This window comes from Canis lupus, chromosome 10, assembly GCF_011100685.1.
Source record: "Canis lupus familiaris isolate Mischka breed German Shepherd chromosome 10, alternate assembly UU_Cfam_GSD_1.0, whole genome shotgun sequence".
NCBI lineage: Eukaryota > Metazoa > Chordata > Mammalia > Carnivora > Canidae > Canis > Canis lupus.
In genome coordinates, this window is record NC_049231.1 from 44,633,168 (window position 1) to 44,657,230 (window position 24,063).

General features: G+C 35.0%; 1 protein-coding gene across 8 annotated transcripts in view; it reads left to right on the forward strand.

The window, feature by feature from the left end:
- Positions 1-24,063, forward strand: part of TSGA10 (testis specific 10) — a 135,183-nt gene that overhangs the window by 26,735 nt on the left and 84,385 nt on the right. For all 8 annotated transcript variants that reach the window (XR_005365783.1, XM_038551033.1, XM_038551032.1 and 5 more), the window contains 2 exons: positions 20,909-21,024; positions 23,406-23,560. Coding sequence is in view for 7 of the 8 variants with exons in the window: in XM_038551033.1 (XP_038406961.1) it covers positions 20,909-21,024; positions 23,406-23,560 (271 nt within the window). In the remaining variant the exon portion in view is untranslated. The remainder of the gene's footprint in view (positions 1-20,908; positions 21,025-23,405; positions 23,561-24,063) is intronic.

The window sequence follows — 24,063 nt, forward strand, 5'->3', positions numbered from 1 at the left end:
TAAAGTGTTCAGTTTGGTAAGTATGTGTATATACCTGTAAAACTGTTGGCACAATTAAGATAGTGGCCCTATCCATCATTCCTGAAAGTTTCTTCATTTCTCTCTGTAACCTCTCACCTATCCTGCCAATCCCTAAACAACCACTGATTTGCCTTCTGTCCTGGAGATTTGTTTGGATTTTCTAAAATGTTATATACGTGAAATCATATAGTATATATTATTTTAGGAACTGTTTTCCCTCAGCATAATTATTTTGAAATTTATCCATATACTATCATCAATAGTTTATTCTTTTCTGTTGCTGAAGTATTCCATTTTATGAATATATGGACATTTCAGTTGTTTCCAGTTTGGAGCTATAACAAATAAAACATTCTTGTGTCTTCTTACGTGAATCTTTGGACATAGCTTTTATTTTTCTTGGATGAAGTACATAAGAGTACAGTAACTGAATCATGTGATGGATAAATGTTTAACTTTTGAAGAATATATTAAACTATTTTCCAAGGTGGCTGTACTATTTTATTTTACATTTACACCAGTAGTGTATGAGTGTTGCAGGTGTTCTGTAGCCTCATCTCAACACTTGGTATGCATTATCTTTTAATCTTAAGCATTATAATAGGTATGTATTATGGTTTTAATTTGCCTTCCCTAATGACTAATGATTTTGAGCATCTGTGCATGTGCTTATGTACCATACATTCATCTTCTGTAGTGTCTATTCAAATCTTTTGCACACTTCTATTGAATTGTTTATATTGTAAAAGTCCTTTCTATATTCTAAGTCCTATGTCAGGTATATTTTGCAGGTTTTCCCCACTATGTGGCTTACCTTTTTATTATGTGTGTTTTAAAAAGCAAATGCTTTCCATTTTGATTAAGTGAAATTTATTGATTTTTTAAAAAAATTATATTCAGGTTTTTGTATTCTTTTAAAGAAATTTTTGTGAAGCATAAGGTCACTAAATTTTTCTTCTGTGTTTTCTTCCAGCAGCGTTATTGTTCTTTTTTTTTTTTTAAGATTTTATTTATTTATTCATGAGAAACACAGAGAGGAGAGAGAGGGAGAGAGGCAGAGATGCAGGCAGAGGGAGAAGCAGGCTCCATGCAGGGAGCCTGACACGGAACTCCATCCTAGGTCCCCAGGATCACACCCTGGGCTGAAGGTGGTGCTAAACCGCTGAGCCACTCGGGCTGCCCTACATTATAGTTCTTAACGTTTAAGTCTGCTATCCATTTCAAAGTTTGTATATAGTACAAGATATAGATCAGAGTTAACTTTTTTTTTGCATAAAGATATCCAGTTGTTCCAGTATTTGTTGAAAAACTATCCTTTCCATGCTATATTGTTTTTTTATTTTGTAGAAGGTCAATTGTCCATATATGTATAGGCCTTTTCTTGATGATTATGTTTGATTGTTCTGTGTATATATCTTGATCCCAATATAGCCCAGCCAATTACTTTGTGTGTGTGTTTTTAAGGTCTTCAGATTAGGTAATGTTAGTCCTCCAACTTTGTTCTTTCTCAAAGTAGTTTTGGCTATTCTGTTGTATTTTATTTTAATTTTAGAATCAGTTTCACAGTGTATACAAAAAAAACCTGCTTGGGAATTTGATTGGAATTGGGAAAAGTGACATCTAAGGAATATGAAGAGATCCCACTTGCAGAGTATATTGCTCCGTTGTTTGTTTAGAACTTTAATTTTCCTCAGCAGTGTTTTGTAGTTTTTAGTGTATAGGTCCTGTACTTCTTTTTTCAAATTTATCTTTATTTCCTATTTTTTGATGCTGTTGGAAGTGGAATTTTTAAATTTCACTTTCTGATTGCTTATTGCTTATATATGAAAATACAATTGTTTTTAAAAATAAACAGTAATAAATATTTTCAACAGTTTTAGATTAACAGAGCAATTGTGAAGATGGTAGAGTTACTACATACCTCATACCAATTTCCTCTCTTATTAACATCTTACACTAGTACATTACATTGTTACAATTAATGATTCAGTTATTTGATACATTACTAACTGAAGTCCATACTATATTCAGATTTCCTTAGTTTTCCTCTAATGTCCTTTTTCTGTTCAGGATCCTAGCCAGGACACAAAATTACATTTAGTTGTCATGTCTCCTTAGGCTTCTCTTGGCTATAACAGCCTCATACTTTCCTTGTTTTTGATGACCTTGACAGTTTTGAGGAATACTGATCAGGTATTTTGTAGAATGTCTCTCAGTTGGGGTTTGCCTGCTGTTTTTGTCATGATTAGACTGGATAATTTCTTTTTGAGAGCGGTCACAGAGGTAAAATGCCATTTTAGGATATATATATATATGGTATTATGAGTACATAATGTTCATAAATTTATTATCATTGATTTTGACCTTGATCACCTGGCTGAGGAAATGTTTGCCTTTTCCAGAACGTCATATAATTGAGATCATACAGTGTACAACCTTTTCAGACTAGCTTCTTTCACTTAGTAATGTGCATTTTAGGTTCATTCATGTTTTTTCATACCTGGATAGCTTATTTCTTTTTATCATTGAATAATAATCTATCATCTGTATATACTACAGTGTGTTTATCCATGCACATATTAAAGGACATCTTGGTTGCTTCCAGTTTTTGGCAATTATGAATAAACCTGCTGTAAACTTTCTTTTTTTTCTTTCTTTTTTTTTCAAGATTTTATTTATTTACTTTGTTAGACAGAACATAAGCAGGGGAAGCAGCAGGCGGAGGGAGAGGAAGAAGCAGGCTTCCCGCTGAGCAGGGAGCCCAATGTGGGGCTCCATCCCAGGACCCTGGGATCATGACGGGAGACAAAAGCAGACACTTAATCAAATGAGCCACCCAGGTGGCCCATGTTGCAAACTTTCATATGCAGGCTTTTGTGTGGACAGAGGTTTTCAGATCAGTTCAGTAAATACTTAGGGGCACAATTGGTGAATCATAGAGTAAAACTGTATTAAGCTTTATAAGAAACTGTTCAACTCTGTCAAGGTGACTATACCATTTTGCATTCCCACCAGCAATGAGTGAGAGTTTCCGTTGCTCCATATCCTTATTAGCATTTGGTATTGTCACATTTTTGTATTTAACCATTATAATAGGTGTATAGCAATATCTCATTGTTTTAATTTGCTAATGACAATTTATGTGGAGTATCTTTTCATATTGTTACTTGCCATCTGTATATTTTCTTTGGTGAGGCATCTGTTTAGATATTTTGCCCATTTTCCAATTTTTTGTTTACTTATTGTTGAGTTTTAAGAATTCTTTGAATATTTTGGATACATATTGTTATCAAATATGTGGTTTGCAAATATATACTTCCCATCTATGTCTTATCTTTTCATTCTTTTAATGGTGCCTTTTGCAAAGCAGAAATTTTAAATTTTGATGAAGTTCAACTTTACCTTATACTTTCATGGATCGTATTTTTGGTGTTGTATTTAAAAACTCATTACCAAAACCAAGGGTGCATATTTTTCTCCTAGAAGTTGTATAGTTTTGCATCTTATGCTTAAGTTCAATGATCTATGTTAATTCTGTGAAAGATGTAAGTTCAGTTCACTTAATTTGCATATGGGTGTCTTGAAATTGTTCTAGCACCATTTGTTGAAATACTGGCCTTTCTGTATTGTCTTTGCTCCTTTATCAAAGATCAATTGCTTATATTTGTGTGGGATCTCTATTTTGTTCCATTGATCTATTTTGAGCATTCTTTTGCCAAACAATGCTGTCTTTATTACTATACCATATAGTAAGTCTTGAAACTAGGTAGTGTGAATCCTCCAACTTTCTCTTCATTGGCAGTGTATTGGCTATTTTCAGTCTTTTGCCTTTCCATATAAAATTTAGAATCCATACCTCTCTAAAATAAATCCCTATAAAATAGCTTTCTGAGATTTTAACTGGATTTGCACTGAATCTGTAAATCAGGTTGGGGAGAACGAGTATCTTAATACAGAATGTTTCAATCCATCAACATGGAATATTTCTCCATTTATTCAGATCTTTAATTTCTTTCATCATTGTTTTATAGTTCCCTTCCTGTAGATACTGTGCATTAATTTTGGGAAGTTCTAGGCCAACATTTTTTTGGCCTTACTTAAATCATTTTTTTAAATTGAAGTATAGTTGATTTATATTTAAGTGTAAACATAGTGATTTGACACTATATACCTTATGAAATGTTCACCACAATGAGTGTAGTTACCATAGATCACTGTACAGTTATAATATTGACTATATTCCCTATATTGTACTTTTCATCCTCATGAATTTATTTTATAATTACTTCAAATATTTCTTAGGCTCTTGTTCTCTTCTTTTTTCTCCTTTTGGTATTTCAGTTAATACAGTTCTTGGATGTTCTGTTTTGTTTTTGTTTTTGTTTTTGTTTTTCTTTTTCTTTTTGCGTTTCAGTTTGGGAAGTTTTTATTGACCTGTTTTTAAGCTCAGTGATTTATGCTTGGCTGTGTCCAAACTACTGACAAGACCATCAAAAGCATTCTTCGTTTTTGTCACATCTTTTGCTTTCTAGCATTTCCTTTTCTTTCAGAGTTTCCATCTCTGTTTATTGTTACCCACCTGTTACTGCATATTGTCTACTTTTTCCATTAGTGCCCTTAACAATTAGTCATAGTTATTTAAAGTTTCCTGTCTGATAATTCCCATGTGCGTACTATATTTGAGTCTGGTTTTATCCTTCGGGTTGTGTTTTTGACTTTTGGCATGGCTCCTAATTTTTTTGTTGAAGCCACACATATTGTATTGGGTGTTAACTGAAGTAAGTAAGCCTTTAGTGTGAATGTTTATGTTAATTTGGCTGGCGATTGAGCTGTGTTCAATGTTTGTGGTAGATGTAGGTGCCAGAGACTTCAAATTCCTCTCTTGTCCTGATTGTTGTTTCTCCTTTTGACTTTAAGCTTCCTTGAGTACCCTTCCTCAGTGTGCATCTTGCAGCTCTGTGGTTGTAATTCACTGTTATTATCATGGAGCCCTGTTAGTGTGGTGTTAAGGTGAGAGGGGTCAACATGTTCTCTAGTCTTACACTTACATTTAAGTCTTTTAGTGGACCTGTGTCTCTGGGCTATGATGTTTACAAGTGTTTTTCCACTGTTGTAACTTTTATTTTATTTTATTTTTTTTATCCACTTATGTAAAACAGGAAGGCTAGAGAGGGTAAGGTGGGAGAAATGTCCTTTTATAGCTTGGATAAGGCTTGGTTAAGTCTTTTTACTTGAAGAGTAAGCTCTTATTTATAGAAAATGCTCTGGGCATATTTCATAATATTACTTTCCCCCTGTCAGAGCCAGAGGGGATCTTTCTCAGATCCTCCTGTGAGAACCTAGTGGAACTCCTTTAGGTAAACACTGAAGCTATCAGGGACCCCTAAAAAACTGTGACCTCTAGGAGCTTCTCATTCTCATGTTAGTGCAAACTCAGCCTCTAGGAATCTGTCAAAATTGTTATTGAAAAAAAAAATTGTTATTGAAGTGTTCTTAACCATTTGTGATTCCAGTGGCTACTGCTCCAGATGAACAAAAATTGGTTATTCTTTTAAGATTTTGAATTGGCAGTTTACTCTGTAATTCACTATTCTAATGTGCCACAGAAAGTCTGTGATTTTCATTTTGTTCATCTTTTTGTTGTTATAACAATAGAAATGATGGTTTCTAAGCTTTTTATTTGTCAGGGTTAAAACCAGAAGTCCTACAATTGATTTTTATATATTTATTTAGTATTTTACAACTTTGCTAGATTTACCTTTCAGTTCTAATAGCCTCTTTGTACAATCCATTTAATTTTCTATGTTGATAAGTTATCTGCAAACAAAGACAGTTTTACATGTTCAGTCTGCATGCTTGTTTTTGTTTTTGTTTTTTCTATTTCTTATTTCACTGCCTGGAACATCCAGTACAACATTGAATAGAAATGGTAAAGTGGACATCCTTGTCCTGTTCCACATCAAAAGTGGAAACATTTAGATTCTCAACAGTTAGTATGATGCTAGCTGTATGTTTTTCATAGATTTCTTCTTTCAGGTTGAAAAAGTTAAAAGTTTTTATTCCTTTAAAAGATTACTTACTGAGAGGATTTATTTTTTCCCCTAGGGATAGATGTGTTTTGTCAAATCAGTCAGGATAAATTATACTTTTTATAGATTTCTGGTGTCAGTTTATGCTTTAAAATATTTACATGTATTTTTATAATTGAGATTGGCCAATAACTTGCCTTTCTTGGGGTTTCTTAAAATCAGATTTTGGTATCAATATCATGTAAACTTTATAATAATCTCAATTCATTTTTTTCTTTCATTACCTGGAAGAATTTGCATAATATTAGAGTTTTAGTACTTAACCAATGAAGCCTTTTGGGTCTTACTTTTTTTTTTTGAAGGAAATTTTTATTTTATTTGTTTAATGGATAAAGGAACAATTAGAAATCTCTTCTTATGCCATTCAACATATATTCAAAGGCATTTGTATGTTTTCTCTAAATTTTAAAATTTTTTTTAAATAGTGTTTATAATATCCTATGAAGATTTTAATGTCTAGAGAATCTGTAATGATTTCCCCTTTTTTAGTATATTATTAGTCTTTTCAAAGGACCAACATTTTGCTTTGGTCATCCTCATTAAGTTTTGTTCTTTATTATTTCCTTCTATTTTCTTTAGATTTTAAATTTTTTTCCTAATTTCTTCGCATAAATGCTTATGTCATTACTTTTCAGGCCTATTTTCCCCCCTCATATAAACATTTAAGGTCTTAAGTTTTCCTCAAAATACCTATTTAAATGTATCCTACAAGTTTTGTTATGTAGTTACTTCTTATAAAATATTTTCTTGGGCAGCCCAGGTGGCTCAGCGGTTCAGCATCGCCTTCAGCCCAGGGCATGATCCTGGAGACCCGGGATCGAGTCCCACGTCGGGCTCCCTGCATGGAGCCTGCTTCTCCCTCTGCCTGCGTCTCTGCCTCTCTCTCTCTCTCTCTCTCTCCCATGAATAAATAAAACCTTTAAAAATTTTTTTCTGATTTTCATCATTACTTCTTACTTGATCTGTTGGTTATTTTTTTTTTAAGATTTTTATTTATTTATTCATGAGAGAGAGAGAGAGAGGCAGAGACGCAGGCAGAGGGAGAAGCAGGCTCCATGCAGGGAGCCCGACGTGGGACTCGATCCCGGGTCTCCAGAATCATGCCCTGGGCTGAAGTCGATGCTGAACCGCTGAACCACCTGGGCTGCCCCTATTGGTTATTTTTTAGTGTGATTTTAAGTAACCAAAAACATAATGAACTTTAATTTTTTTGATTGACTTTTTGCTAATTAAATAATTTTGCAGAACATACTAGATTTCAAATTTCTGAAATGTGTTGCCGTCTACATAGTGGTCAATATTTGGTAATTTTCAGTGTATACTTGAGAAATTTGTTAATTCTGAAATAGTTGGGTGCAGTGTTTTTGTATTTGTCCTTAGTTCAGATTTGTAATCATGTTATTCAGATACATTACGTATTTGTACTAAATTTTGTGTCTTAAAAAAAATAATAATAAAAAAATAAATAAATTTTGTGTCTTATTTACAGAGATTTTATTGAAAGAGTTGTCTAAATTTCTGGCTCCAATGTCTTGCATTTTGTTCTTTTATTTTTTTTTTTCGGATGTTCTTTTAAACCTACTATAATCTCCCTTTTTCTCTCATCATTTTATGAAAACTTTTTTTTTTTAAGACTTTATTCATAGAGACACAGAGAGAGAGAGGCAGAGACACAGGCAGAGATGAAGCAGGCACCATGCAGAGAGCCTGACATGGGGCTCGATCCAGGGTCTCCAGGATCACACCTGGGCTACAGGCGGTGCTAAACCACTGCACCACCGTGGCTGCCCCTATGAAAACTTTTTTCAAGGTAATATTTACTTTCATGTTGCTCAATTCAGTGTCAGACCCCAGTCTTCATTTTATTTAACCTATCAGCAACATTTGACAAAGATATCAGTTGCATCTTTGCTCTACTCCTTTAAATGCTTTCTTCATTTGGCTTCTGAGGTACCATGCTCATTTGATTTTCTTTTCATCTCGTTGACTGTCCTTTCTCAGTTTCTGTTGCTAGTTCCTTCTCATCTCCATGACCTGCAAATGTTGGAGTGTCCCTGAGCTCAGTCCTTAGACTATTTGTCTTCTTATATTTATATTCATCCCCCAGTGAACTCATCCAGTCTCATGTATTTACTTTGGATTCTCAAATATATACCTGTAGCATGGTGTTCTCTCTTGAAGTCCAGACTTCAATGTCCAACCACCTCCTTTTTATTTTCACTGGGATGTGTAATAGACATCTCAAGCTTAACATTTTCAAACCTGAGTTGTGCTATACACTACCCTTCACCCTCTGAAATTCATAAATCTGCTCTTTCAGTCTTCCCATCTCAGTAAATGAAAAGTCTCTTCATGTAATTCTTGCCCTGAAACCTTGAGTGATCTGTGATTTCATATATCCATATCCAATCCAATTTGTTTTGTCTTTAAAATATACCCAAAAGCAGAAAATTTCTCACCACCTCTGTTGTAACCTTGGTGATATTGAAGGATATTTTCACTAGGTAGACAATTATAAAGATTGGGAATTATTTTTATTTTAACACCTTAATAGTATCTTTGCACTCTCTTATGACTTATTTCTGCTGAGACATCAGCTGTCAGTTTAATTTTTATAGATCAATATCATCCTACTTTTGTAATATATTCACATTATAGGTTTCAAGTTTACATGTACAAAAGGCAAGGAATCACAATCTACTCAGAAGAGATTGAACTACATTCAATATAGTTAAAATATTGTTGTTCCTGTTTTCTGTTTTGTCAGTTGTTGAGAAAATTACAAGTTTTGTCCTGTGTGTGAACACTCACTAGAAATTGAGTCCTGGGCATAGTTGAGCATATGTCTGGATTTCTGTATCTCTAAACTGAGGTTCCGTAGTGTTCCAAGCCAAATCAGCCAAAAAAGAAATGAATCAATTTCTATTTGGGGTTCACTGTCGGTGAAGAAGAAAATCCCCAGTGTTTCAGAACTAGTATTCATTATCTATGTACCTATGCTGCTTAAATGAACTTTTCTTTCTAAACAGGTATATTTTAGTAGCAGAAGTTCTTCTGTTTGAATTTCTATGTCAGACAATAATAGTAAAGAGCTGGAGTATTCTCAGAATATTTCCTAGAAGTAGATTTTTTTTTAAAATCTGTGTGTCTGCATCAGTGTATCAAGTATCTCTAGGCCCAAGAAGATTTTTCCATATAGTTGAATGTTTGATAAAGCTGTTAATAAAAAGTTAGTTTTGGGTCTTTGTGTCCAGTGATTCCAAGACTGGTTCAATTTGGGTCTGGGTATTTGAGACTAGTAAGATTTCAGTATTAAAATCTATTGCAGATGACATGATATTCTATGTAGAAAATCCAAAAGTATCAATAAAAAGAGTCTAGAATGAGTAAGCAATAACAACAAGGTTGTAGGAGATGAGGTTAATATATAAAATCAATTGCTTTTTTTTATACTAGCAATGAAGAAGTGGAATTTAAAATTGAAAACATGGTACCATTTATATTAGTACCAAATGAAATACTGAAGTATAAATCTATCAAATTATGTATAAGATCTATATGAGAAAAGGTACAAAATTGATGAAAGAAATCAAAGAGAAACTAAATAAACTGAAAAATATTCTGGGGGTGCCAGGGTTATTAGCTCAGTCAGTTAAGCATCTGACTCTTGATTTTTGTCTCAGGTCCCGGCTCAGGTTATGATCTCAGGGTCACAGATTGGGCCCTGCATTGAGCTCTGCATTCAGCAGGGAGTCTTCTTTAGGATTCCCTCTCTCCTCTGCCCCTTCTCCCCACTCATACACACACACACTCTCTCTCAAATAAATCTATCTTTTAAAAAAAATTCTATGTTCATGGATAGGAAAACTTAATATTTTCAAGATGTCCATTTTTCCCATCTTGATCTATAGATTCAGTAAGTTCAAATCAAAATCAAGCAAGTTATTTGTGGGTATCAACAAACATTTTATATGGAGAGGCAAAAGAATAAGCAACAGAATATTGAAGAAAGACTAAGTTGGAGTACTGATAGTACTTGATTTCAAGACTTACTATAAAGCTACAATGATGAAGACAGTGTTGTATTGGTAAAAGAGTAGACAAATAGGTCAATGGAATGGAATAGAGAGCCCAGAAATAAACCTGCATAAATATAGTCAATTGATCTTTGACAAAGGAGCAAAGGCAATATAATAGAGCAGAGATAGTCTTTTCCACAAACAGTACTGGAGCTACTAGATATCCACATGCCAAAAAAAAAAAAAAAAAAATTGCAACACAGATATCACACCCTTCAAATTAACTCAAAATGGGTCATATTCCTAAATGTAGAATGCAAAACTGTAAAACTTCTAGAAGATGACAGAGAAAACTTAAGTGACCTTGAGTATGTTAATGACTTTTTAGATACACCAGCAAAGACATGATCCTCGCAAGAAATAATTGATTAACTATACTTAAATAAATTAAAGACTTATGCTCTGCAAAAGACAATGTCAAGAAAATGAGAAGCCAAGCCACAGACCGTGAGAAAATATTTGCCAAAGACACAGCTGATAACTGTTATCCAAAACATACAAACGACCTTTTAAAAACTCTAACAAACAATCCAATTAAAAAATGGGCTGAAGACCTTAGCAGACCTCCACAAAGAAGATATACAAATGGTAAATAAGCATATGAAAAGATACTCCACATCATAGGTCATCAGGGAAATGCAAATTAAAACAATAGTGAGATACCATTACATACCTATTAGAATGGACAAAATCTGGGTCACTGACAACAAATGCTGGTGAGGATGTGGGTCAGCAGGAACTCTTACTCATTGCTGGTGGGAATTCAAAATGGTACAGCCACTTTATTAGATAGTGTGGCAGTTTCTGCAAAGCTACACATACTCTTACCGTACAGCATTCTGTGGCATTTACTCAAAGCAGTTGAAATCTTTTTTTTTTTTTTTAATATTTTCTTTCTTTATTCAGGAGACACACACAGAGGCAGAGACATAGAGGGAGAAGCAGGCTCCCTATGGGGAGCCTGATGTGGGACTCGATTCCAGGACCCCAGGATCATGACCCGAGCCAAAGACAGACACTCAACTACTGAGCCACCCAGGTGCCCCAAAGTAGTTGAAATCTTTGTGTGGCACAAAAACCTACACAAGATTACAGCAGCTTTAATCATGATTGCCCAAGCTTGGAAGCAACCAAAATCTATTCTGAGACTCTGAGCATTTGGGGAAAAAAAAGAAACGTAGGTTGCTTAAAGTTCTAAATATACCTTGGAGTTGTAAAAGTCTTTTTTTTTTTTTTTTTAAGATTTTATTTATTTATTCATGAGAGACAGGGAGAGAGGCAGAGACACACAGGCAGAGGGAGAAGCAGGCTCCATGCAAGGAGCCTGCCATGTGACTCGATCCCTGGTCTCCAGGATCACGCCCTGAGCTGAAGATGGTGCTAAACCACTGAGTCACCCAGGCTGCCCTGTAAAAGTCTTTTCTGATACTAGCATTACGAGAGTCTGCCAAAGGTTACCAGCTTTATTTCTGAGGTTTCTATTGCTTAAATGTCTATCTTAGGTGTGAGTTTATTGGTCAGTGATTTAAAGGTTTGATTTGAGAACTTCTGATTATGCATGTAGTTTTCCTTTCTGTTTTTCTTAATAGATGGATCCCTGTATTGTACAAGGGAAATGGCTATTTTGGAAAGTATATGGCTGCAGTGTAATAGCAGAAGAGTAGCTGTGGTGTACACTGGAAGGTTTTGCCACAGTCCATTTGTCTTTCAGGAGCCATCATTTTATAAATTGATAGGCTTGTTACATTTATGCTTCTGATTTTTAACATGCATTTTTTAAAGATTTTTAAAAAAGTAATCACTATACCCAATGTGGGGCTTGAACCCACAACCTCAATCAAGGGTTGCACGATCCACCGACTGAGCCAGCCAGGCACCCCTTTGCTTGCATTTTTAAATGCTACTTTACAAGAAAAAAGCTTAGAAGATAATTTGTCAAGGCATTTTAAAAGATTCTTCATTTGGACTACAGTGGAATTTCACTGTATTTTCAAAGTTTTTCTTTTTGTTGATTTACTATATACCATCCTGTAGACAGTGTTTTTTCCCCCAGATGCATGTTGAATAAAGATAATTAGGTAGAATTTCATAATAGGAATTGTGCAGAGAATGTTTTGTCTCCATTGTCCACTGTAGTTAGTTCTTCACTAAAAGCTAAGTAAGCTTTTGTAATAGCACCACTGAAACCCCTTGCTACCTTCTTCCATGAGCCAAGGATACAGTGGTAGCTCCCCTGATGTCTTCCTGGGCAGCCAGAGTGCCCAGGGACAGAGCAGCATAGTAACTCTACCTGTATCAGTTTATTTTTGATCTGTTGAGTACAATTTATCTTTTCCCCTCTACTTGTAAGATATTCTTTTAATGTTTGCTTTTTATCTACTAAATGTTCCTAGGTGTGGTTTTCTTTTTATTTATCCTTAGGTTTTTAAGATATTTTGACTTTGTTGTTTGATAGCCTTCATTAGTTTTAGAAAACTCTCCACTGTTTTCATTTCAGATGGTACTTTTGCCCCTTCATCTTTTAATCTTTTTTCCTGACCTTTCTTCTAGTTCACCCATTTCCTCTTCAATTGTGTTAAACCTGCTGTTAAAGCTATCGGTTGAATTAATTTTGGTTTTTGCATTTTTCATTTCTGGAATTTATATTTGACATTTTTAAAATATATTTTTTCAAGTCCCTCTAGAGATCTTCTATCTTGGGGACACCTGGGTAGCTCAGAGTTTGAGGATCTGCCTTAAGCTCAGGGCGCAATCCCAGAGTCCTGGGATCAAGTCCCACATCGGACTCCCTGCATAGAGCCTGTTTCTCCCTCTGCCCGTGTCTCTGCTTTTCTCTCTGTCTCTCATGAATAAATAAAATCTTAAAAAAAAAAAAAAAACCTTCTATCTTGGCTTTTATCTCCTTAGATATATTAACTATAGTTTTTTTTTTAAGTTCTGTTTTTTTTTTTTAAAGATTTTATTTATTCATTCATAGAGACACATAGAGAGAGAGGCAGAGACACAGGCAGAGGGAGAAGCAGGCATCATGCAGACAGCCTGATGTGGGACTCGATCCAGGGTCCCAGGATCACGTCCTGGGCTGCAGGCGGCACTAAACCTCTGCGCCACCGGGGCTGCCCTAAGTTCTGTTTTTGATAACTCCATTATCTTGATTCTGTATGGCTCTATTTTTATTGGGTCTATTTTTGGTATCTTTTGTTTTTCTTAACTTTTTCCCATTCATATGTATTTTGTGTGTCTGGTTATTTTTTAAATATTTTATTTATTTATTTATGAGAAACACACAGAGAAAGGCAGAGAAAGGGAGCCCGATGTGGGACTTGATCCTGGGACTCCAGGATCATGTCCTGGGCCGAAGGCAGGCATACAATTACCGAGCCACCCAGGCATCCTGTGTCTGGTTATTTTTGATTGAGTGTAGAATACTGAATATGAAAACGTATAGAAATCATTTGAACCTAGGATGTTATTTTCCTCCAGAGAGGATATATATTTGTTTTTGTCTGAACTGAGATAAGTTGAAGCTACCCTTAAATATTTTGGTTTAACTATTCAGCATCCCAAACAAATTTGTATGTGTGGGGGAAAGGTGGTTACTCAAGCTTTCACCCTTTGTGAAAGGACTCCTATTTTTGTACCACCCTTCGTGACTGGACTCCTGTTTTTGTACCCTAACTTCTTGAGATTGTCACAGTTGTTACTCAGCTTTTCAGTCTCTACCTTTAGTTGACTCAAAAATTTCTTTAAGATTGGAAAACAACTTTCATATTCCAGACCTACCTATTTTTCTTTCTTCTCAAATCTTGATCAAATAATTCTTCACTGCCCACTTAACTCCATGCTGCCACTGCTCCCCAGATTTTCTAGTTTATTCTCATTGAAAGCATTGTTCTGAACAGTTGAACTGTTACTAAGTGAAGCAGACATTTTAACAGTATTTGTTCTTCCAGTCCATGAGCATGGAACATTTTTCCGTTTCTTTTCAATTCCTTTCATGAGTGTTCTATAGTTTTCTGAGTACAGATATTTTGCCTCTTTGGTTAGGTTTATTCCTAGGTATCTTATGTCTTTGGGTGCAATTGTAAATAGGGCTGACTCCTTAATTTCTCTTTTTTCTGTCTCATTGTTAGTGTATAGAAATGCAACTGATTTCTGTGCATTGATTTTATATCCTGCCACTTTGCTGAATTCCTGTATGAGTTCTAGCAATTTTGGAATCATGTCTTTTCAGTTTTCCATATAGACTACCATGTCATCTGCAAAGAGTGATAGTTTGACTACTTCTTTGCTGATTCAGATGCCTTTTATTTCTTTTTGTTGTCTGATTGCTGAGGCTAAGACTTTTAGTACTATTTTGAACAACAGTGGTGAGAGTGGATATCCCAGCTGTGTTCCTGACCTTAGGGAAAAGCTCTCAGTTTTTTCCCATTGAGAATGATATTTGCTGTGGGCTTTTATGATATTGACATATATTCCCTCTGTCCCTGCAAGGTGGAGAGTTTTAATCAAGAAAGGATGCTGTACTTTGTCAAATGCTTTTTCTGAAGCTATTGAGAGGATCATTTGAGTCTTGTCCTTTCTTTTATTAATGTAGTGTATTACATTGATTGATTTGTAGATGTTGAACCACCCTTGCAGCCCTGGAATAAACCCACTTGGTCATGGTGAATAATCCTTATTTTTTTTTAAAGATTTTATTTGTTTATTAATGAGAGACACAGAGAGGGAGGCAGAGGGAGAAGCAGAGTCCCTGCAGTGAGCCAGATGCAAGACTCCATCCCAGGACCCCAGGATCATGACCTGAGCCAAAGGCAAGCGCTCAACCACTGAGCCACTCAAGTGTCTGTGAATAATCCTTTTATTATTATTTTTTAAATATTTAATTTATTTATTCATGAGAGACACAGGGGGGATGCACAGACACAGGCAGAGGGAGAAACAGGCTCCATTCTGTGCAGGGAGCCTGATGTGGGACTCGATCCCAGGTCTCCAGGACCACACCCTGGGCCAAAGGCAGCGCTTAACCTCTGAGCCACCTGGGCTGCCCGAATAATTCTTTTAATGTACTGTTTGATTAGCTAGTATTTTGGTGAGAATTTTGGTGTGCGTGTTCGTCAGGGATAGTGGTCTGTAATTCTCCTTTTTGGCGGGATCTTTGTCTAGTTTTGGGATCAAAGTGATGCTGACCTCATAGAAAAAGTTTGAAAGTTTTCCTTCCATTTCTGTTTTCTGAAACAGCTTCAGAAGAATAGGTATTAATTCTTCTTTAAATGTTTGGTAGAATTCCCCTGGAAAGCTATCTGGCCCTGGACTCTTGTTTATTGGGAGGTTTTGATTACTGCTTCAATTTTCTTGCTGGTTGTGGGTCTTTTCAGATTTTTATTTCTTCCTGTCTCAGTTTTGGTAGTTTATATATCTCTAGGAATGCGTCTATTTCCAGATAGCCTAATTTGTTGGCATAAATTTGCTCATAATATGTTCTTATTTGTTTGTGTTTCTTCAGTATTGGTTGTGATCTCTCCCCTTTCATTCATGATTTTATTTATTTAGGTCCTTTCTCTTTTCTTTTTGATAAGTCTAGCCAGGGGATTATCATTCTTATTAATTCTTTCAAAGAACCAGCTCTTAGTTTTGTTGATCCATTCTACTGTTCATTTGGTTTCTATTTCATTGATTTCTTCTCTACTCTTCTCGTGCTGAGTTTAGGTTTTATTTGCTGTTCTTTCTCCAGCTCCATTAGGTGTAAGTTTAGGTCTAGTGTTTGAGACTTTTCTTGTTTTTTGAGAAAGGCCTATGTTGCTATATACTTCCCTTTTAGGACTGCCTTTGCTGCATCCCAAAGGTTTTGAACAGTTGTGCTTTCATTTTCATTTGTTTCCATGAATTTTAAAAATTATTCTTTTATTTCCTGGTTGACCCATTTATTTTTTAGTAGGATGCTTTTTAACCTCCATGTATTTGAGTTGAAGACGGTCTCTTCAACAAATATTGTTGGAAAAATTGGACAGCTACATGCAGAAGAATGAAACTGGATCACTTCCTCACATCATATATAAAAACAGACTCAAAATGGATGAAAGACCTAAATGTGAGGCGTCTCACATCAAAATCCTAGAGGAGGGATCCCTGGGTGGCGCAGCGGTTTGGCGCCTGCCTTTGGCCCAGGGCGTGATCCTGGAGACCCGGGATCGAATCCCACGTCGGGCTCCCGGTGCATGGAGCCTGCTTCTCCCTCTGCCTATGTCTCTGCCTCTCTCTCTCTCTCTCTCTCTCTCTCTCTCTCTCTGTGTGACTATCATAAATAAATAAAGAAAAAAATATTAAAAAAAAAAACAAAAAAAAACAAAATCCTAGAGGAATTCATCAAAATCCTAGAGGAGAACACAGGCAGCAACCTCTTTGACCTCGGTAGAAGCAACTTCTTGCTTAACATGTCTCCAAAAGCAAGGGAAACAAAGGCAAAAATGAACTATTGGGACTTCATCAAGATAAAAAGCTTCTGCACAGTAAACAGTCAATGAAACCAAAAGGTAACCTACAGAATGAGAGAAGATATTTGCAAATGGTACATCAGATAAAGGGCCAGTATCCAAAATCTATAAAGAACTTATCATACTCAGCAACTCAGAGAGTAATCCAATCAAGAAATGGGCAGAACACCTGAACAGACATTTCTCCAAAAAAGGCATACAAATGGCCACCAGACACATGAAAAAATGCTCATTATCAATTAGCATCAGGGAAATACAAATCAAAACCACAATAAGATACTAAATAACTAAAATTACAAGTCAGGAAATGACAGATGTTGGTGAGGATGTAGAGAAAGGGGAAGCCTCTTACAGTGTTGGTGGGAATGCAAGCTGGTGCAGCCACTCTAGAAAAGAGTATAGAGGTTCCTCAAAAAGTTGAAAATAGAGTTACCCAATGACCCAGCAATTGCACTACTGGGTATATACCCCAAAGATACAAATGTAGTGATCTGAAGGAGTCCCTACACACCCCATGTTTATAGCAGCAGTGTCCATAATAGACTACGGAAAGAGCCCAGATATCCATCGGCAGATGAGTGGATAAAAGATGTGTTATATATGTATATACAGTGGACTCTACTAGTCATCTGTCAAAAAAAAATGAAATCTTGCCATTTGCAATGAGGTGGATGGAACTAGAGGATGTTACACTAAGTGAAATAAGTCAATCATAGAAAGACAATTATCTCACTCATATGTGGAATTTAAGAAATAAAACAGAGGGGATGCCTTGGTGGCTCAGCAGTTGAGTGACTGTCTGCCTTTAGCCCAGGGCATGATCCCACAGTCCTGGGATCGAGTCCCACATCAGGCTTCCTGCATGGAGTCTGCTTCTCCCTCTGCCTCTGTCTATGCCTCTTTCTGTGTCTCTCATGAGTAAGTAAATAAAATCTTTAAAAAAAAAAAAAAACAGAATAGTAGGGGAGGAGAGTAAAACATAAAACAAGACAGAGAGGGAGACAAAGCATAAAAGACTCTTAAGCATAGGAATCAAACTGAGAGTCACTGGAGGGGATTGGGTAGGGGGACAGGGTAAACTGGGTGATGAACATTAAGAAGGGCACGTGATGTAATGAGCACTGGGTATTATATGAGACTGATGAGTCACTGACCTCTATCTCTGAAACCAATAATACATTATATGTTAATTGAATTTAAATAAAATTTTAAAAATACAAAAAAGAAAAACTAAGTGAAACAAATCTTCTAATTTTAATAATCTTAACATTCACTTTTATGTGTTAAATTGGAGCTTTTTATGATTTATCTTCTGTGGACTTCATCAGTATGAGTACTTCAATCTTTTTTTAATTCAAATTCGATCTTTCAATATTTCAATCTCCCTATTTTTGCATTATTTGGGGATACATATTATCGAGATAATAGCATTTCTACTTATACACACACTTCTACCTTTTAGCTTTATTGTTTTTTTTCAATTTTATTATACTATAATTGACATACAATATGAGTTACCTGCACATACTTAAGAGTTACAATTTAATAAACTTTGTCATATATATATATACATGTATTAAATTATCCTCATAATATAATGAATATATCTCTCATCCTCAAAAGTTTCCTTGTATTTCTTTTTCTTCCCTGATGCTCTTCCCACCTGCCATTCCCTCCTCAAGGAACTATTGATCCTTCTGTCATTATTCAATTAGTTGAAGTGTAGGGATCCCTGGGTGGCTCAGCAGTTTGGCGCCTGCCTTTGGCCCCGGGCATGATGCTAGAGTCCTGGGATCGAGTCCCACATCAGGCTCCTTGCATGGAACCTGCTTCTCCCTCTGTCTATGTCCCTGCCCCTCTCTGTCTCTCTGTCTCTCATGAATAAATGAATAAAATCTTTAAAAAAATTAATTCAAGTGTTCTAGAATTTTATCTAAATGGAATATACTATGTACTCTTCATTGAGCTGCTTTCACTGGACATAATTACTTTGAGATTTATCTATATTATATCTGAAGTTAATTTGTTTTTATTGTTGAATAGTATTCTGTTATATTGATATGTCAAATAGATATTTGATTTGTTTCCACTTTTATGTTCTAACAAGTACAGCTACAAACAAAAGTCTGTGTGTGTGTGTGTATGTATATATATATATGTGTGTGTATATATGAATATATACACATATATATATATTTAGTAAATACCAAGGATTAGGATGGTTGAATCATATGATAGATATGTTTAACTCTGGAGAAATTTTCAAACAGTTTTCCAATATGGTTTTAACATTTTGTATTCCCACTAGCAGGTGCTTTATATCTTCCAGTTGCTTTATATCTTTGCCCACACTTTTTCTGTCTTTTAATTTTAGTAATATGGGTAGATGTATAGTATCTTACTGTGGTTTTAACTACTTTTCCCTAATGATTAGTGATGTTGATCATCTGGTCATTTACTTATTTGCCATTCTTCTATCCTCTTTAGTGAAATGTCTCTTCAAATATTTGCCCATATTTAATTGGTTGTTTATCTTTTTATCATTAACTTATGAAAGTCCTTTATATGGTCTAGCTACAAATTCTTTTGGCTCAGTAGTTAAGTGTCTGCCTTTGGCTCGGATTGTGATCCCAGGCTCTGGGGATTGAGTCCTGCATGGGGCCCACTGTGGGGAGCCTGCTTTTCCCTCTGCCTATGTCTCTCCCTCTCTCTGTGTGTCTCGAATGAATGAATGAATGAATGAATGAATGAATAAAATCTTAAAATTTTTTTAAATAAAAAAAAAGAATTCTCAAGAAAGACTTTTAGTTGTTACTGTTACCCTGTGCCTAGTAATGGTTAATGAGCTGATTTTCTCTAGTTTGACATTTCTATTAGTGGAAATGATATAGCTTTCCATTATTTCCACTAATGGTATAGGTTTCACTGGCTTTCATTGGAGGATCGTAGTTCTCATTCTTGTGGGGTTTTTTAAAGGTTTTATTTATTTATTGGAGACAGTGGGAGAGTGAGAGAGAAGGACAGAGAGAGGGACAGAAGGAGAGGGAGAAGCAGGCTCTTAACTGAGCAGTGAGCCCAATGTGGGGCTTGATCCTAGGACTCCAGGATCATGACCTGACCTGAAGGCAGATGTTTAACCAACAGAGCCACCCAGGCACCCGAGGTCTCATACTTGTATTGCAGACATCTCTACGTCCTCATCTTCTGTTTCTGAGTTAAAACACAAGACCTTAGGCTACTGAGACAGGGAAATCCCAGCCACATATAATACTAGTTCATAGTCTTACGGCTCTGATTTATCTTACAAATTCTTATAAGTTTTCTATACATTTAAAATGATGCTTCATGGGCGCCTAGGTGGCTCAGTGCTGCTTTCTGCTCAGGTCATGATTGCGGGGTCCTGGGATTGAGTCCTGCATCGGTTCCCTGCAGGGAGCCTGCTTCTCCCTCTGCCTGTGTCTCTGCCTCTCTGTCCCTCTCATGAATTAAATAAAATCTTTTTAAAAAATGATGCTTCATACATCTTATTTAGTGTGTCTAAGCATTTTTGCAGATGACTTTCTGATTATCTTATTTCCATATTGCCAGAAATTACAGTCTGTTAAATTGTTTATTGACTATGCCTACCTACTTCACCATAGCTTCCTCAGCACCCAGTGCCTGGTACATACTAGGCACCTAACAAATGTTTGTGGAATGAAGTTCTGTTCATTAGAAATTTGTTAATAATAGCAAAAAAACAAAATGAACTTAAATGTCCAATAATAGGGGAGTACTTAAATAAATGATTGTATTTACTTAAAGTAATAGCTATTGCTCATATAATACTTCTCAGCCAGAAAATGGTGATTTGGAGAGCGGTATTATAGGACTGAAAAATATTAAAGATTAAGTATAAGTGATAAAAAATAATAAAAATAAAAAATTGATTAAAAATGATAAAGGATTCAATTTTGAATTTATAGTATAGTAACTTTAAAATACATATTGTGAAAAAAATACTGAATAGTGAACACCAAAATACTAATAGTAGCTTTTTATGGAGTGGTGGATTAAGGATCCCTTTTTACTTGATTCTCCAAACTTTCTATAATTTACTTTTATAAAGAAAATATTAGAAAAAATGTATATTACTGTTATTAACCAGTTTTTAGATTTAAATACCCTAAAAAGTTGATAAAGCATAAAAATTTCAGAATTAGTATTATTATTAAAATGTTTACAGACTTTTATATGAAAATACAGAAAAAGATCTCTCTGATACTCAACGACATCTTGCTAAGAAAAAGTATGAGCTACAGCTTACTCAGGAGAAAATTATGTGCTTGGATGAAAAAATTGGTGAGTTTTTTCCCCCGAAATACCTATATCTATATATGTATATATTTTAAAGTCTGGTAGAAAAATATGTTTTCTTCTTTTCAGTTGTTATATAGATAAACTTGGAAATAGGTACATAAATTAAAAGTTTATCAACCACAAATCATGGAAAAATGGTTTTAAGTAAAATTTTTTACTTAGATAAAATAAATACTTAGACCATAAATACTTAGACATGGCTTCCTATTTTTCAGTGAAGAAATAGCTTAACAAAGCAGTGACACTTTGTAAATTTATCATGATCCCTTGTAAATTTACAGTTTCATGCTACATTGTAGCTTGTCCATAGTGTTGTAATGAAACATGGTACATATCTGTATATTACTTTTCATGGAAAGTATACATATATTTGACTATATCTATGCTATCACTTGGATTCATAGAGAAAATTGTTTTTATGTCCTATTTATGTTTCTTACCAGTGATCTCTATGAAAATGCAGTCATAACTTAATCTTTATAGCTAGAAAGAAAATTTTGGCCAGGACTATTAAAAAGCCCATTTTAAAATGGGGAATTTTTTTTTTAACATTTTCTATTTTGTAGTTCAAAATCTGTGGCATAAACAATTAGCTGAGTAGAGGTGTTTTTTATTAAGATAGGAAATACTGCAAGAGAACTATAGAAGGGGAATATTAACTCATTTTTGGATTTTTTAAGTTAAGTAAAAATATAAGGTAAGCAGTAAAATAGATAAGTTCTTATCTCAGAAGAGAAATCTAAGCTAAAGATATACATTTGAGACACATTAGCGTGTAAATGGCATTTTAAAACCATGAAATACCTAGGGAAAATAATAGACAATGAGGAGAAAAGGATCCAGGACTGAGTAAGAAGCCAAAGAAGTAGAAAGAAAACCCAGAAGTAAGTGTTATTTTGGGAGGCAAGAGAGCAAAATACGTTAAAAGGAGGGTATGATCAATTGTCAGATCCTTTTGAGAGGCAAAATAACATGAGGATGAAAACATATTGATTGGATCTGGCATACTGGAAGTTTTGGTAACATTGACCAAAAAAGTGTGAATGGAGTGTTGGATGTTGAAGATGGAGGAGGTTGAGGAGTGATTGGGAATTGAGGAAGTAGGGACAGGAGGAATAGAAGTCTCTTAAACCTAGTTATTAACAGAAGCAGAAATATGGTGTGGTAGCTTGAGTGAGCTATGAGGTTGAGGATGTTTTTTAAGCTAGGAAATACTACAGCTGTTGTAGAGTTTTAAAATTTATTTATTTTATGCCAATGGAAATGAACTCAAATTCAGAATACCTAAAAGGAGTGGTTTGCCTTAAAGACAGTACTCTGTAAAAGGGACATGATGTATTTTTAAGTACTGTATAGATTATCCTCTTAGCATGTGGTGTTACCTTCTGTAGCACTTCTCTGGACGACTGTTGGCAAGGATATACCTAGAGGTCTGGTCTAACAGAGCTTCCCATGTAGAGTTTTAGACCAGGGGTTCTCAAACTTTAGTGTTTATCTGAATCACTTGGCGAGCTAATAAACATCACTGGAGCTAGGCTCCTTGAAGTAAGATATGGCCAAGGCTTTTTGTATCTTTACTAATTTCCTCAGGTGGTTCTCAAACTTTGTCATGCATTAGAATCACACGGGTGGGTGGGGTGCTTGTGAAAACCTAAATTGTTCTGCCTACTCAGAATTTTTGATTCAGTAGGTGTGGTATGGGACCTAAAAATTTATATTTCTGACAAGTTCCCAGATGATGCTGATGGTGCTGGATGAAAAACCACAATTTGAAAACCACTATTCTATACCAGTCAGTCAGACCTTCAACATTGACATTGGCTTGCCAATGTTATCACAGATTAGACTTCCTGGGATGTTTAATTTTTTTCCCCTAGGAATTTTTATAACCCTACTTTAGCAAAATCAGAATATCAGGAGATATTTGACTCTGAAAATGACCTAAAAAATATTTTATTAAGATCCTTTAGTTACCAACTTAAATGCATTGGTGATTCTAGGCTAGAGGGTGGGGAAATTAGAAAGAGAAAGATCACAGGTTGTTTTAATATTCCACTCAGTTTGACCACTCACCCTCTCCTCCCCTACCACACATGTAAATCTACTTTGAGAACTTGTGATACAGGGTTTTCCTTTGCTGTTCTAATTTAAATGTATTAATTGTGCTTTTATGTTTACGAGTCATTTAGAACTTCGTGATTCATCTTAGTTTTTAATCACTAACAACAAAAGCCATTTTTTATTTAGGATACAGTACTTATTTTTAGTCATTGGACACAATATAGAAGAAAAGTATTTTAGTCTGCTTGAATTGGAAAAAAATTATCTTGATTAAAATAATGCATTTATGATTACATATTTAGATAATTTTACCAGGCAAAGTATTGCCCAGAGAGAAGAAATCAGCATTCTTGGTGCAACCCTCAACGATCTGGCTAAAGAAAAGGAATGCCTGCAAGCATGTTTGGATAAAAAATCTGAGAATATTGCATCCCTTGGAGAGAGTTTGGCAATGAAAGTATGTTCTGGGAACTGTGGTTTAAAAGAAATGTTTGAACTTGAATCTGAATAAAATGATAGGATTTTCTCCATTTTTTTTTCTAGAGAGTTGAAACTATAAAATCTGATTTTGAAATATTTCAAGATAATGTTAGGAACTGTGTGCTCAATTCCACCAGCTAATATTTTAAAATTTATTTTCTCAAAGTTGTGATTAATATTCACTGACCATAACTAATTCAAATATCAAAATTATAAAGCAGTGAGACTGATTTCTTTTTAAAAGAACACCAGAACTTATATCTTCAGATAGTCACCTTAGGAAGCAATATGTTCATTAAAACTACCTTTGCATTTGTGCTCAAAACTAGGAACATATTTTTATATCATCCTCAGCCTTTGAGAGTAAATCATATGTAACCGGTAAATAAAGCTGGATGATAGTCTCTATCTCACATTTTTTATTGTTCAATAATAACAAAAGTATTGCCAAAAAGGCAGGGAAATATTGATACCCTTTTC